The 15,309-nt window shown below is 38.8% G+C and overlaps 1 protein-coding gene across 5 annotated transcripts in view; it reads left to right on the forward strand.

The window, feature by feature from the left end:
• Positions 1-15,309, forward strand: part of LOC136840715 (uncharacterized) — a 39,664-nt gene that overhangs the window by 4,186 nt on the left and 20,169 nt on the right. For all 5 annotated transcript variants that reach the window (XM_067107531.1, XM_067107533.1, XM_067107532.1 and 2 more), the window contains exons 2-13: positions 1,041-1,399; positions 1,616-1,759; positions 4,239-4,368; positions 5,073-5,182; positions 6,921-7,050; positions 7,764-7,873; positions 9,018-9,147; positions 9,961-10,070; positions 10,789-10,849; positions 11,112-11,330; positions 13,399-13,638; positions 14,228-14,377. In XM_067107531.1, the coding sequence (XP_066963632.1) occupies positions 1,067-1,399; positions 1,616-1,759; positions 4,239-4,368; positions 5,073-5,182; positions 6,921-7,050; positions 7,764-7,873; positions 9,018-9,147; positions 9,961-10,070; positions 10,789-10,849; positions 11,112-11,330; positions 13,399-13,638; positions 14,228-14,377 (1,867 nt within the window). In that variant the 5' untranslated portion in view covers positions 1,041-1,066. The remainder of the gene's footprint in view (positions 1-1,040; positions 1,400-1,615; positions 1,760-4,238; positions 4,369-5,072; positions 5,183-6,920; positions 7,051-7,763; positions 7,874-9,017; positions 9,148-9,960; positions 10,071-10,788; positions 10,850-11,111; positions 11,331-13,398; positions 13,639-14,227; positions 14,378-15,309) is intronic.

Here is a 15,309-nt window from a genome sequence, read left to right on the forward strand (position 1 = left end):
GAAAAGCGCGGACGGACAGACAAAAACGGCACAATAGTTTTCTTTTCAGAAAACTAAAAATGCTGAATCTGCCAATGGCGCTGGAGAGGAACCCAATATGTATCGAATGCTGAGATGCGTAGGAGAACTGGTAAAGTAACGTTACCATAGATGAAGGGTTGGACCAGAGTGTTTAGTGATAGGTCAGTCAAATGGAAAGAACGGATAAGAGCAGAACGCATATAACACAAGTCTTGAGAAAATGAGAAAATTCCAGAATGTTCCAGATAAATATCCTGGAAGAGACACTGGAAAGGAACGGTCTTAAGTATTCCTGAAACGCAAGGGTACGTGCCAGGTATATGCAGGTGAACGGTGCAATGGATTTAGGAAGGTTTGACGTGCTGGTTAATGTTGAAGAAGCTTCATGTATGTCAAATTCATTCACGATGAAGCAATGCAATTATGAATGTGGCAGTAGCCATTGTGTTTTTGCCGTTTCTAGAGCTCTCCTCTGTTGAGCGAAATATGTTAATACTGAAAATATAATAATATATTGAAATCTAAAATGTACAGATATGCAGTTTTCTATCTCAATTGCTTTAACATTAATATACGCAATATTACTCATACTATACATGAAAGATGTACACAGGATGGCAAGTAAAGATTGTAGATAAACAGCAGGGTGAAATTTATCTTTGATTACATGGTATTGCATTTTGAAAATTTTCTGTAAAAAAGTATCGTTCAGTAACAGATGAGATTTAGATCTGCATATTTGTTCGTTCACCGCTCTTATAAGAGGTTTCCTTCTGTCGCCGACGGGATCATGGATATTTTTCACAGTTCGGTTTTCCTAAAGATTATTCAAACAACGGTGAACGATGCATCCGAGAGTTTTCATCGTCAGTAAAAGATCATTACGATTTATGCACTGTTGATTTGTGTCTTCTCTTTCGTTGTATTTCATTGCTTTCACTTTTCTTAATACGTGAATATTTACTTCTTGGTGATATATTGCCATTCTGTAATCGAAACCTTTTTTTTTTCTTTTTCAGGAGCATTAGAATTATTTGGGCCAACAATGCACTTACATTTAAAGGCATCACTGGTTATTTGTGCCTGGTTATGCAACACTGCTGTGTCAACCGTAGGTCCTTCGCCGCCTGCAAATAAGTCTGTGAAGAATTTCGAATCAAATGGAGACAGCATTGCAATTTCAACTGTATTGTCATCAAGATCAGAAATCCCGGTGACGGAGGCACCAGAACGTGTCCAAGACCTGAGCGAAACAGTGGAAGCTAAAGAGAATGGGAACCTACAGGACTTGAAGAATTGTTCTATTATACCTGTTGGGAACTCCGCCCCTGTCTTGAGGTGCCCGGATGTATCGTCATTCAGGCGATATGCGATTCAGGTTTGTTCTTTGTATTCTCTTTCAATGCAATTACAGATTCTACAGTAGTGGCAATTGGAACGAATTATAATTTCATGAATTAATATCCTTTGCCTTCATTGATGACATGAGTCTCCCTTGGGATTTGGAATGCAAGTTTCATACATGTCACCAAGTTTAGTAGAAAGTAATTCAGTGCTTTGATATCTAAATACATACCTTCTTAAACTTTTGCAGAGTGACAATAATACTGTGGAAGCTGAAATAGAGTGGGTTGGAGGCGTCTTTTATTTACCACGAGACCCTGGGCGTCTTCAGTTGAAGTCTCTCAAAATAAGCAATGCCAACATAACCTCGTTTAACATTTCGTCTGAAACCCAGGTATGAATTTTCTAAGTTTAATTTGTGTAAAGAGGTTATGTCTTAATTTGTATATCTTCAGCGAATGGGAATCAACACACAGTGACGTTAGAAATAGAGACAAAATGTAACTTAACACTGGGACGAAACCCAAAACCTCTTGATTAAAAGCCATGAAGAAAGTTGTAATTACAACTTTCTTCACTGTACCTGAGGAGCTATCTGAGCAGGCTATTCAGCCTACACACCAACAAGTTTCACACAGCTTCCTAACTTAACAGGGGTAATACTGATAGAATAAATTTGAAATTAAGACGCATTAGCGTGCAGAAGTTAGAAGTAAGTTCCTATCTCAAGTTGGGACCAGAATCCAGGCCTCAGAAGTGGACAAGAGCTCAACCCGATAAGCCAAAGCGGTCATAGAGGAAACTGTAATCCAAGTACTTACTGCACTAGAAGACTTACCTGTACAGCCGCACAACTATCGACAAGATTTTGCTAAAGACCGCGATTCACACATGCCAGAAGTGATGGCGTTTTAGTCTAGTCCCATATCTGAGTGGATAAGAAGGGAATATGATGGGAGCTAACACATAACAACGTACGCAACATGAAAATGAGTTTCTCTAACCCAGTGGTTCTCAACCTTTTTTGGCCAATGCACCCGTTCACCATATGTCAGAATGTCATCCCCCCACCCCTTTCCAGAATTGTCTGCCTCAGAAAGGTGCGTTCCATATAATATGCAACAAAATACTAACACATACACGCAAGCGAGCAGAGAGAAAGCCCTGCGTGACCTCTCAGTAGTGCGGACCGATGCATACCACGTTTTGTGTGGTCCTAGAGCCAGTTTGAGCCTGTCAATCTGTGGTCATAATTCCCCCCTCCCCCAACTCTGAAATTTCCCCCTGGTTGAGAACCAACCTCTGCATCGAATTCAGAAGCTCTCAAGTAAGAAAAGAATTCCTTGCACGAATTTATGCCTCTTGAAAATTTTTTAAAGTTATCCCAGGAGCATTTTCCCAAGATGCAACCGAGTACGGGACCTTTCCCTGAAAAGAGCTGAACGCCATACCTTAAAAACTAACCATAGAATTTTCTTGAAAATAATCTCATTGTGTTTCCCACACCCAAATTGCGGAATTGGTACTTAGCTAACCTAACCTAACCTCCGGGCATGGCAAAAAAAAAAAAAAACCGGGGCTGGTGCAGTACTAGCATACATCTCAGGAAGTTGCATCCCGGGACTGGATAATCCTTTCATGCCCTCAGATGCTGCTACTTGAGTGACCCCTGTAAGTTCCCAAGTTCCAGTTTCCTTTACAACCTTATGGCCCAGGTTGGTAGCACCCTTATTTCCCCTCTCGAGGAATCATAAGTTTGAGTCTGACAGAGGCCAGCAACTCGTGGCTTTTGCAGATTTAAATTATATCTCAAGGGGTAACAGGCAGTGATTTTTTAAAAAGAGCCTTCAACAAGAAGTGAATGCTACTGTCTCCAAAATGACTGTAGACTCTTTTTCATTGCTTGTCTGTCTTTACAAACAGTGCCTGCCTCAAACAAAATTAATTCCGAGTTACCAGTCAGTGGCAAAATCGGAGAAGCGTTTTAAGAATAAAATTCAAGATACTGCTGCAAAATGTCAACAGAATAGGAAAATTCCAAACCAAAATTATATTCCATGTGCATTTCCCTATTTATAAATGAATCCTGTCACTGGCACAGGAACTGTGGCCGATTAAAAATTCAGATCATAACCGGCAGTCATAAATATTTTCAAGAAAAACTTCTTCCCATCTGTAGTATATTGTAAGAGTCTGTATAACTTAATCCAAACGAAATTATTACAAGAAAACAGTGAAGGCTGTAATTCGTGTGTATTTAGGGCATCAAGTGTTTCATCACCTAAACTTCTTAGTTCAGTGCAACGGTGATTTCAGGTCAAATCTGACAATTAACTTAATGACATAGAAATGGCACAGTTACTCTGTATAGCTGGAGAATGTGTTTAAGTAGAAACAATGAATATAGGAATATATTTTAAGTCTGCTTGGCCCGTAAGGGGCAAGAAAGAATTACTTTGTCATTAAAATATTAGGCCTGGTTTGCAACCAGTTGTTAGGGTGAACTTTTGTGTGTTATGTACAGTATTCCATGAGTGTTTTCCAAAGACAGCACCGACGAATTTTATACTGCGGAATTCAAGTAAAATAACCATTGTAAAATGTCCCCATGAGACTTAGCCAATATGCTTAGTTTTTATGCCGAATATTAAATCCATATTGAGCAATACTTGGTAAAAATTATCTTTACTTTAAACTTTAAAAGAAGATAAAGAGATAGTTATGTATTATTTTGATTATTCAGTTAACTAAATAATTAACCTATTTCTTTATATATATATATATATATATATATATATATATATATATATATATATATATATATATATATATATATATATATGCCTTTATTCTGTTCTCTGTATTTTCCGTAGATTCTCCAGTCTTTGGAAAAGCTGGATCTGAGTGGCAATCCTGACTTCGATGCTCAGTCCCTTGTTAAGCTAGGGACATTTGAGACCCTCACCAATCTGTCCATGAGAGGCACTGCTCGTAAAACATTAGGTAAGTATGTAACTTGCAGTTACCGTATTTTGGCTTTCATAGTATATCGTTATGTATGAGTTCACATGATTCCTATTTCACCCAGTTATCATCCCGTAGGGGGATAGAGCATGAGGTGCACTGTAGGCATTACTTAAGGTTCATTGCAGAGTCCTTTCGGCCGCTAGCTGCAACCCTTTGCATTCTTTTTTACTGTACTTCCATTCATATTCTCTTTCTGCCATCTTACTTTCTCACCTCTCCTAACAATTGATTCACAGTGCAGCTGTTCCACCTTTCAAACCTTCCTCTCGTCAATTTCCGTTTCAGCGCTTGGGCTTCGGCCGAAATTCAATTCCATTCTGTTCCCAGTTGTCATGAACTTTGAGGTGTACATGCAGAGCAAAAAATTTGATGGTTAAGTTACAGCGGCCATGCATGGAAAGGAATGAGGAGAACATCAGGAAGTTTCTGGGAAGCCCAGAGTCTTGTGTTTGGCCGATCGGAAGAGAGAGAGAGAGAGGGCAGTTGTGTAAAAAATTTACGACTGACTTTGACCTTGCTTCTGCCCTAAGATACTTATATAATAAATAATTATGCCATGCGTAAGTAGGTCATGAAATTAAACTCTCTCTCTCTCTCTCTCTCTCTCTCTCTCTCTCTCTCTCTCTCTCTCTCTCTCTCTCTCTCTCTATCTCATCAATTGTCTTCATTGTTTTTTCCAGGTGGCCAATTGCCGTATCTTCTGCACAACCTGCCGAGACTGGAGTATCTGGATTTGTCTCATTGTGGAATGGGTCATAGCAATGGATCGACCAATTTCGCTCCTAATACGGTAAGAGCGTTTTTCATTTATTTCCTTTACTCGTAGCAGATATAATTTGAAAGCTTGTTGGCCACATTTTGATTACCCTCCCTCCTCCCTCCCTGCATCGCTGTGTTAAAAACAAGGCCTGTACATTTTGTCGCAGGCCGAGTCTTATCTAGTAACTTTAGTTTCTATTAGAGCTTAGTGCGAGCAAGAGTAGGATAAGCTACCTCTTGTGTTAACCTTTCAGTTGCTTTCAAATTCTAAATGAAGTCTTTGCCAAGACACCAAGTGCATGTTTGAGTAGCCCTGGCCAGCGGATGACGTAGTTGGAGCATTCTGCTCCTTATTGTAATTTCCCGAGGTGTAAACGAGTGCCGGGACCTCTCCCTGAAAAAAGCGGGACGCCATATCTTAAAAACTAACCATAGAATTTTCTTGAAAACAGTCCCATTATATTTCCCACACCCAAAGTACTGACGGTGAGCCATAGTGAATAACACTTTGGCTGGTGCAATAGTAGCTATACATCGCAGGAATTTACCTCCGGATTCAGGGAAAATTGCCAATCACACCTAGAGCATTTAAATTATTGAACACCAATTAATGATCTTTCAAATTACGACATACCTATAAGGGGTATTCAACACCTTTCATTATTTGGTCGATGAAAATCAAATAACGTCGTACTTATAACAGGGCCCATGCATCACCCTTTCAAGCCCCGGTACTTGCGTAAAAACTGGGCCCCCTCCCGAACTCTTCCCCTACCCCTGGGAGCCATACACCATCGCCTCCATCCCAGGGCCTCACACAATTCAGAAGTGTCCAACTACAGGCTTAGGTTAAATATTAGGAAGATATCAAACTCAATTAGTTTGTATGAATTCATTGCAGGAGTAAGTGGAAGTATCAGAAGTATAGTTGATCGTCAGTTATTAATAATAATAATAATAATAATAATAATAATAATAATAATAATAATAATAATGTTAGGGAAGCATGGGACCCTTGAACATCCATCATCCTTTGGTTTTGTTGATTCTCTAAGAAGAAAAGTTGAAATAAGTAAGCTGCTATCACACACGCCCCCCCATCTCCAGACTGCCGGACACCAGGAAAGTAGAACCCCCGCCCCGCCCGCTGTGCCTGGGCCCTGACCTATAAGGGTATTCAACACCTTCCAGCGTTATTCATTGACTGGCAACCGTCCGTCTGACTCGCCTGAAGAGTCATGAATGCCTGACTTGACTAATTTGGCGAACTGTGCTTTGAACAGCATTCATAATTTTTAGGCTATACACAGTAGGTAAACATGGATGGACGTTTTGTATAAAAAAATATTCAAGGTCCTCTTTGAAAATTTTTTACAGAAATATACAGTACACCGATGGTTACTTTTGGTGAATTTGAAAAGAAAAATGTAAGGAAAGTCAACTATTTTCAAACTAAGATAAACGTATAAGTAAAATCAGCTGTTTTCAGACTAAGAGAAACATATAAGTAAACTTATCTTGTAATTCTCTCTCTCTCTCTCTCTCTCTCTCTCTCTCTCTCTCTCTCTCTCTCTCTCTCTCTCTCTCTCTATATATATATATATATATATATATATATATATATATATATATATATATATATATATATATATATATATATATATATATATATATATATATTCATACATACATACATATAAGTATATATGTATGTATATATATATATACGCATACGTTTATATAAAATCAAATTTATATTACCTTTTCAGGTTTCACCATTTTTGAGTTGGCTCGACCTCAACGGCAATCCTGACTTTAACGCTCAGGTCCTGGTTAACCTGGGAAAGCTCGAGTCGCTCACCTACCTTTTCATGAGCGGCACTGCCAATAAAACACTGCGTAAGTAACGTCCAAACTCGTTTTTGAATGAGTTTGGTCCAAAGAAAATAACCTTTGGAATGCATTACCAAACCTGCCTTACTGTACTCCTTAAACAACAAGCAAATTTAATTGGTGGCCATTTTAGACCCGACCTATTCTCAGTACTGAGTCGTCTGTTGACCAGAATGAAATTACTCTCTATCATTAATTATAGCTATTAAGCTTTTTTGCTTTTCTAGAAGTTCAAGTTCAAGTTCAGAAGCTCAAACGAAAATGCAATGTTCTTCTTGCATTTCGGTACATTTTTATTCATTTGTGTATTTATTAATGTATTTTTTTTTTTCTTTTTTAATGAGTGGGATCTCTTCTTTCTGTATTTGACTTTACTTTCTCTTACTTCTTCCTAATGAACACGTTAATATTCTTTGGAAGCTTGAATTTCAAGTCGTTGGCCCCTGTGGTGGGCTTGTTCCATATGAATAGGTTTTATCTACTGAATAATAATAATAATAATAATAATAATAATAATAATAATAATAATAATAATAATAATAATAATGGCAAAACGATTGTGGCTATTATGGTCATCATCCATGTTGCCTTTATTTCTTTTAATCAAAGATGAATCTCAGCTTGTAACAAATAATGTTTACTAATGAATCCACAATGGTTTAAAAAAATGAAGCCTGCACCTCTCTCTTTCCACACTAATTGATTTTTTCTTTTTCCAGATGACCAACTACCAAACCTGCTACAAAACTTGCCAAAGCTGGAATACCTGGACTTGTCTTATTGTGGACTAAGGCATCACGATAAACCAGATATTTTCTCTTCTAATGTGGTAAAAAAAAAAAGTCTCTATATCTCCTTGAAAACCACAGAGATATTTCAGTATGAGAAAGCCTTTTAGTCATGCAAGTATATCCTTATTTGAGTCATTCAAAAATAAGATCATTGAACGTTTTGATTAATGGAAAAGTATGTAATAATCATTCAGTAATCATAAGTATTTATAATTCTGTCTTAGTTTTCCGTAAAAGAATACTATTGTGCCGCCTTTGTCTGTCCGTCCGCACTTTATTCTGTCCGCACTTTTTTCTGCCCGGACTTTTTCCGTCCGCCCTCAGATCTTAAAAACTACTGAGGCTAGAAGGCTACAAATTGGTATGTTGATCATCCACCCTCCAATCATCAAACATACCAAATTGCAGCCCTCTAGCCTCAGTAATTTTTATTTTGTTTAAGGTTAAAGTTAGTCATTGTCGTGCTTCTGGCAACGATATAGGATAGGCAACCACCGGGCAATGGTTAAAGTTTCATGGGCCGCGGCTCGTACAGCATTGTACCGAGACCACCGAAAGATAGATCTATTTTCGGTGGCCTTGATCATAAGCTGTAGCGGCCGTACAGAAAACTCGATTGCGCCTAAGAAACTTCGGAGCATTTTTATTTTTTTTTTATTTTACTTCAGACAGGCCCTCTTGCTGTATATCAATTAAAAAAAACACTAAATTTTGTGAAAAATTAAAATTAACACTTAATATTTTTTATAGCTCCTTTTGCAAATGTATGAGCTTATTATGAATAGGGTAATGGTAATTTATCAAACAAAATAAATATACTATGATTTCAATTTTCTCCCGTAGGGGGTTAGTGCCGTCAGTGTGCCTCATGCGGTGCACTGTAGACATTACTTAAGGTTCTTTGCAGCATGCCTTCCTTAGGCCCCTCGCTGCTTCAACCCCTTTCGTTCCTTTTACTGTACCTCCTTTCATGTTATCTTTCTTCCATCTTGCTTTCCACCCTCTCCTAACAATTGATTCATAGTGCAACTGCTTTGAGGTTTTTTTTCTCCTGTTACACCTTTCAAACCTCTTCCTGTCAATTTCCGTTTCAGCGCTGAATGACCTCATAGCACATTAAGAAGTGTATGAGTATTCTGAATTGTCATATGATATTGTATTATACATTATACTCTCCCTCAGATTCGTCGTTCTTTGAAAAGGCTGGACCTCGACGGCAATCCCGATTTCAACGCTCAGGTCCTTGTCAAACTCGGGAAGCTCGAGTCGCTCACTCACCTTTCCATGAGTGGCACTGCTGAGGAAACACTAGGTGAGTACAGGTGGGAGAGAATTTAGCATTTAGGCCAGTGGTTCTCAACCAGGGGCGCTCGCACCCGAAGCCGGTTCCTTAGTGTGCGAGGATGCCTATGAATGGTTAAAGCAAAATATATTTTGATATACGCATGTTATTTTTGTCTGCAAAAAATATAAAAATTAAATAAAGTAAAATCATTAATAATTTGAATAATAGTACTAATTAATATTATTATTATTATTATTATTATTATTATTATTATTATTATTATTATTATTATTATTTTATTTCAGTAATTCTGGGGGTGCGAGAACTGACTACTGATTGTATTTGAATTGGTGCGTACGTTGAAAAAGGTTAAGAACCTCTGATTTTTTAGTCCAGAGGCCACGGGGCTGAAACGGAAATTGACGGTAAAAAAGTTTGAAAGGTGTAACAGGTTTTCCTCCTGTTACACCTTTCAAACATTTTTACCGTCAATTTCCGTTTCAGCCCTTGGCCTCTGCACTAAAAAATCAGAGGTTCTTAACCTTTTTCAATGTATGCACCAATTCAAATAAAATCAGTAGTCAGTTCTCGCACCCCCTGAATTACTGAAATAAAATAATAATAATAACCTCGCAGTTAAAGCACCTATGATTCAATTGCTAGGAGAGGGGTTGAGGACAGTCAGATGGAGAATAGAGAATACGAATAGAGTTAGAGCCAAAGGAATGAAAGAGGTTGCAGCTAGGGACCTAAGGAAAGGACGCTGCAGAAGTAATACCTGACTTAAGGTACATATGCCCTGTTTTTCTCACGTTGGTATATTTTTTTTTTTATTTTCAGATACAGAACTTCCAAGCCTATTGCAAAATCTACCAAGACTGCATAACTTGGACGTGTCCGGTAGTGGAATAAGCTATCTCGGTGATCCGGAGATTTTCGCTTCCAATACGGTAAGGAGAGCTTTAACCTCAGGTTTGGGCCCGTTCAAAAATATGACTTAGAAAAATATCACAAATGAAGTTAATCCTCTTCTAAGCATGGCGTAAGAGAACATTTTCAGTTCACATTTATCTGTCGTTCTTCAATATCATAACATAAAAGTATTAAGAAAAACCTAAAAGGTAATAATTTCCAGGCATTAGGCTAGACTTCAATACAGTATTGCATTACACAAAGTGAAACATGCCAATTCGGGGTGGGGGTATGTACATAGTTTTCGGTGGGGGCGGGGAGGGGCGATTAAAAATTACAAAAAAAAAAAAGTGTTAAGTAATTTTTGAACGGCCCCCTTTCGTTTATTCACAAAAGAGAATTCTGACTTTTGAAGCTCATCAGTCATGCAAATTTCCTTTTTTTTTTTGGCTTCCTACACAAGGCTGGACATTTTGTTTTTTCTGCAGTAAAGTTAAAAGAAGAAAATTATTTATTTCATATTAGAACCGTTGCCTGGAAAAGAAGTCATCTGATTTTCTTTTTCCTTTCAATTATTATTATTATTATTATTATTATTATTATTATTATTATTATTATACAAGTTGCAGTGCATCTTCGTTTGAACTTCTGAAGTTCCAATTGCGCGACAACCTCAGTAGGGAGACTGTTCCACAGTCCTACGGTGTGAGGAATAAAGGACCTCTGGAGTTCATTTCTGACACTTTCTCTTTACAGGAGCTGATGTATCTGAATGTTTCCAACAACGATAAACTGAGCTTCGTCACCTTTCATATAGGTAAATGTTCTCATTCTCTCCTCACTTTTAGGGAAGCCTGGGTGGGAAGTATTTGTATCCTTCATGTTGCACGAAAATATTTTTGCGCATAAGCACTAGTGTTAACCCTAATAAAAACTGTATTCTCTATTAGTATGACGATAACAACATTACAAAGTTGAGTTTTTATCCATACATATACATACAGTCTCGTGTTTTTTCCGCACAGTTATCACTTCATTTATCTCTCATAAAGCTAATTTTGATTGTACATACATTTCAGATGTCATTCACAGCCTGACTCATCTGAACCTGTCAAACTGTATCTTGAGGGGCATCAAAGTGCACGAGGACTCGCTGGCGGCCAGGTACCTACCTCATTACCACGAGCTGGGCTCCGGGAGCATCGAGGTGCTCGACCTCTCCAATAATCGCCTGAAGGAAATTCCTCCCGCCCTTCTGTACGCGCTGCGGAAAGACTCCTCCTCTCTAGACATATCAGGTCAGCGTCAGTAACTTGAGGTTCTTTGCAGCGTGCCTTCGGCTCCTAGCTCCTGCAACCCCTTTCATTCCTTTTACCGTACCTCCATTCATACTATCTTCCGCCTTGCTATCCACCCTCTCCTGCGAGGTTTGCCTCCTGTTACACCTTCCAAACCTACCTACTCTCATTTTCATCTCCAGCTGGACGACCTCATAGGTTCCAGTGCTTGACCTTTAGCCTAAACTCTGTAGTGAATAGCTTAGCAGTGGCTTCTTGTGCTTTTGTTGACACTTTTTTCCCACAAATTGAAACGATTGCATCCGCAGCAGTGATATGGCCCTGCAAGCAAAAACGACGATGGACATGCAAAGAAAAACAATATTGGACCTGTAAAGAAAAACAACATTGGATCTGCAAAGAAAAACAACAGTGGTCCTGTAAAGAAAGACAATAATGGACCTGTAAAGAAAAAAACATTGGACCTGCAAAGAAAACAACAGTGGACTTGTAAAGAAAAACAATAATGGACCTGTAAAGAACATTGGACCTGCAAAGAAAAACAAGATTGGACCTGTAAAGAAAAACAACAATGGACCTGCAAACAAAAACAACAGTGGATCTGTAAGGAAAAACAACAATTGACCTGTAAAGAAAAAAAAATTGGACCTGTAAAGAAAAACAACAATGGACCTGTGAACAAAAACAACATTGGACCTGTAAAGACAAACAACAATGGACTTGCAAAGAATAACAACAATGGGCCTGCAAAGAAAAACAACATTGGACCTGCAAAGAAAAACAACAATGAACCTGCAAAGAAAAACAACAATGGACCTGCAAAGAAAACCAACATTGGACCTGCAAAGAAAAACAACAATGGACCTGCTAAGAGAAACAGCAATGGTCCTGCAAAGAACTTGTATAGTGACTGATTTACTGCATGATATTATCTTGTGAGGTGCACTGTAGGCATTACTTAAGGAACTTTGCAGCATCCCTTCGGCCCCAAGCTGCACCCCCTTTCATTCCTTTTACTGTACCTCCTTTCATATTCTCTTTCTTCCATCTCACTTTCCACGCTCTTCTAACAATTGTTTCATAGTGCAACCTTTAAACTGTCAAATTCCCTTTCAGCGCTGAATGACCTCACACATCCCAGCACTTGGTCTTTTGGCGTGAATTCTATATTCCAATTCCAATTCCAGTTATTTGAAATGTTTATGGAATGATCAAGGGGCTAATAGGTAGTTGGAACATTCATTGGCGTGACATTCATCTTTTGGTATTCTTTTCCCGTTCATGAACTATATTGGTAATTCCTTTGTAGTTACGAATGACAAACTTGACCTCTCTTGACCTCTTTTGGGGACTTTTCATGGTTTACCCTCGGCTCCACGTTTGAGGTACCCGTTTATTTCTGTTCAGTTCTAATGGTAATTACCTGATAATTAGATACTGTCGACCCCCGGTATTCGTGGGGGATGCCTACCATTATCACCCCCCCCCCATAGCTAAAATCCGCGAATACTTAAAACCCCCTCTAAAAACACTTATGACTGCGTATTTTGATAGTTCAAAACACCAAAAAACCCTTTGAAAATGCTCATACCTGAATATTTTGATAGTTTTATCTCAAAAAGTGCATTTAGTCATGAAAATGATATGAAAATAGAGTAATTTGTGAATATTTCTCTATGAAAAATACTGTGAATAAGTGAATTTTCCGCGATTAATGTGTATATATGTTCCATAGCGAAATCCGCGAATAGGTCAGTCCGCGAATCGCGAATTTTACCTTCTTTTATTTACATATATATATTCTTTCATATTTCAAGAAAGTTAGGATGAGGGGAAGTAGCATTTATGTTTGTATACAGGGAACCTACATTGCTTACCCATTTTGTTCTTGCCAGGAGTAAAATCGTGTATTTCAAAAGCATAAAACTCTTGCTGGAAAATAATTTCAGTAAAAAATTACAGTGCCAAGCACGACTGAGGGAAAAATAATATCACTGTCGTGAGAGGTAATAATGCGAGAGAAATTATAAATCCGACGACGGCTGAAAGTATATCCTTTCTCTCGCAGGAAATGACTTCGGAGAAGCCAGTGAAAACTGCCAAACGTATCACCTATGGCACTTTATCCAGTCGCTTCCCGCCGATAACATAGGATCTTCAGCGTTATTTGCCTCTCGTGTAGAAGTGATTGGGAAGGACGAGCTGCAATTCAGAGAGAATGCCGCCTTGTTCAAGTGCCAATGGAATTCCTGTCCGGTAGGGTGCCAGTGCGACAGTAAGAAGAAGACCGTTGACTGCAGAAATGTTGGTAAGTCAGGTCTTCATGGCTGGGGGAAAGCAGTCGATTTCTACTGCGTTTTATTGGCTTTTACAAACGTACGATTATCTTTTGTTACGAAGGCAGAAACATGGCCTTTCCTTAATATGGTTTTGACAGATTTTTGTGTCTTGCAATGAGACTGAAGAGGAAGTCGCTTCTTAGAATCTAAGATTTTAATGTCTGATATATCTAAACGCACGCATAGATAGAAAGAGGGAAGTAATATTGTGAAGGCATACCTTGTTGTAGACTTTCCTAGTTCACATAACAGGCTCTCAATCCATCAGTGATTAATTTTCATGTGATGAAGCAGATTAAAGTTACATTTGAACAAGTTTAGAAGCTTTGCACTTTACCAGAATATAATAAATAACATGTAATGTACCAGCGCCGTCAAAATGTTATTAGGTTTTGACAGATGATTTTTCTAAGCATTTGTCATTCAGATCCTTTGAATTATGATTCAAACTGCTCTTAATGCCAGACAGTGATTCCATATATATAATCATCTATAATAATTGTTCGTTTATGTGTATATGTACTGATTATGCTATAACGAAACTATTCACTTCTTCAGGTCTCGAAAGCGTACCTCCGGTGGCGCCCTCTTTAGCTGAGGTTCTTCTCATACAAAACAACAAGCTGAGGACCCTTGAAGGAATCGAATCTCCTGCCTGGTGCAACCTCAGAGTTCTTAACGCCGGTTACAATAATCTCACTCGAATATGTAAGTTACATCTGCGTTTCATTGGCTGAAGGTTGACCAGTATCACCCTTTTTATTTTGTTATTTTTGGTTTTCCGTGAAAGAAAACTATTGTGCCGGCTTTGTCTGTCCGTCCGCACGTTTTCCGTCCGCGATTTTCTGTCCGCCCTCAGGTCTTAAAAACTACTTCATCAAACATAACAAATTTCAACCCTCTAGCCTCAGTAGTTTCTATTTTATTCAAGGTTGTGCCAACAACACACGCCGCCACCGGACCGTGGCTGAGTTTCATGGGCCGCGGCTAAGAGTTTCATGGGCCGTGGCTGAAAGTATCATACAGCATTATACACTGTACGGAAAACTCGATTGCGCCGAAGAAACTTCGGCGCATTTTTTACTTGTTTTTGAGATTTTCGACCCTACGAATTCTGCACGGCACCACTGGTCCCACTTCCAGATCTGGGCGGACTTTCCTAAATTTAGGTTTCAGTCATCGATTAATATCGAAAGTCTTACTGCACTGAACTTCACTCTTATTATTCTTGGTTGTTTTCTTTCAGTGAAAAATAAGTCTGCCCTAGTTGTATAAGAGTTTACAGGGAGGATTTCCATGTCAAAACGCGTAAGATTTATCACTGATGTGGATGGAGTGTAGAGTTTAGGCCAAAGGCCAAGCACTGGGACCTATAAGGTCATTCAGCGCTGGAAAGGAAATTGAGAGTAGGTAGGTTTGAAAGGTGTAACACCTCGCAGTTGCACCGTGAAATAATCGTTAGGAGAGGGTGGATGCGAAGATGGAGGAAGAATATGAATGGAAGAACAGTAAAAGGTAGAGGCCGGATGGACGCTGCAAAGAACGTTTAGGAATGCCTACAGTGCACCCACTGACGGCACTACCTCCCTACGGACGTCACTGATATGCTTACAATCCCAGAGTTACTTTCTTGCAGTGTT

Source organism: Macrobrachium rosenbergii, chromosome 8, assembly GCF_040412425.1.
Source record: "Macrobrachium rosenbergii isolate ZJJX-2024 chromosome 8, ASM4041242v1, whole genome shotgun sequence".
Lineage (NCBI taxonomy): Eukaryota > Metazoa > Arthropoda > Malacostraca > Decapoda > Palaemonidae > Macrobrachium > Macrobrachium rosenbergii.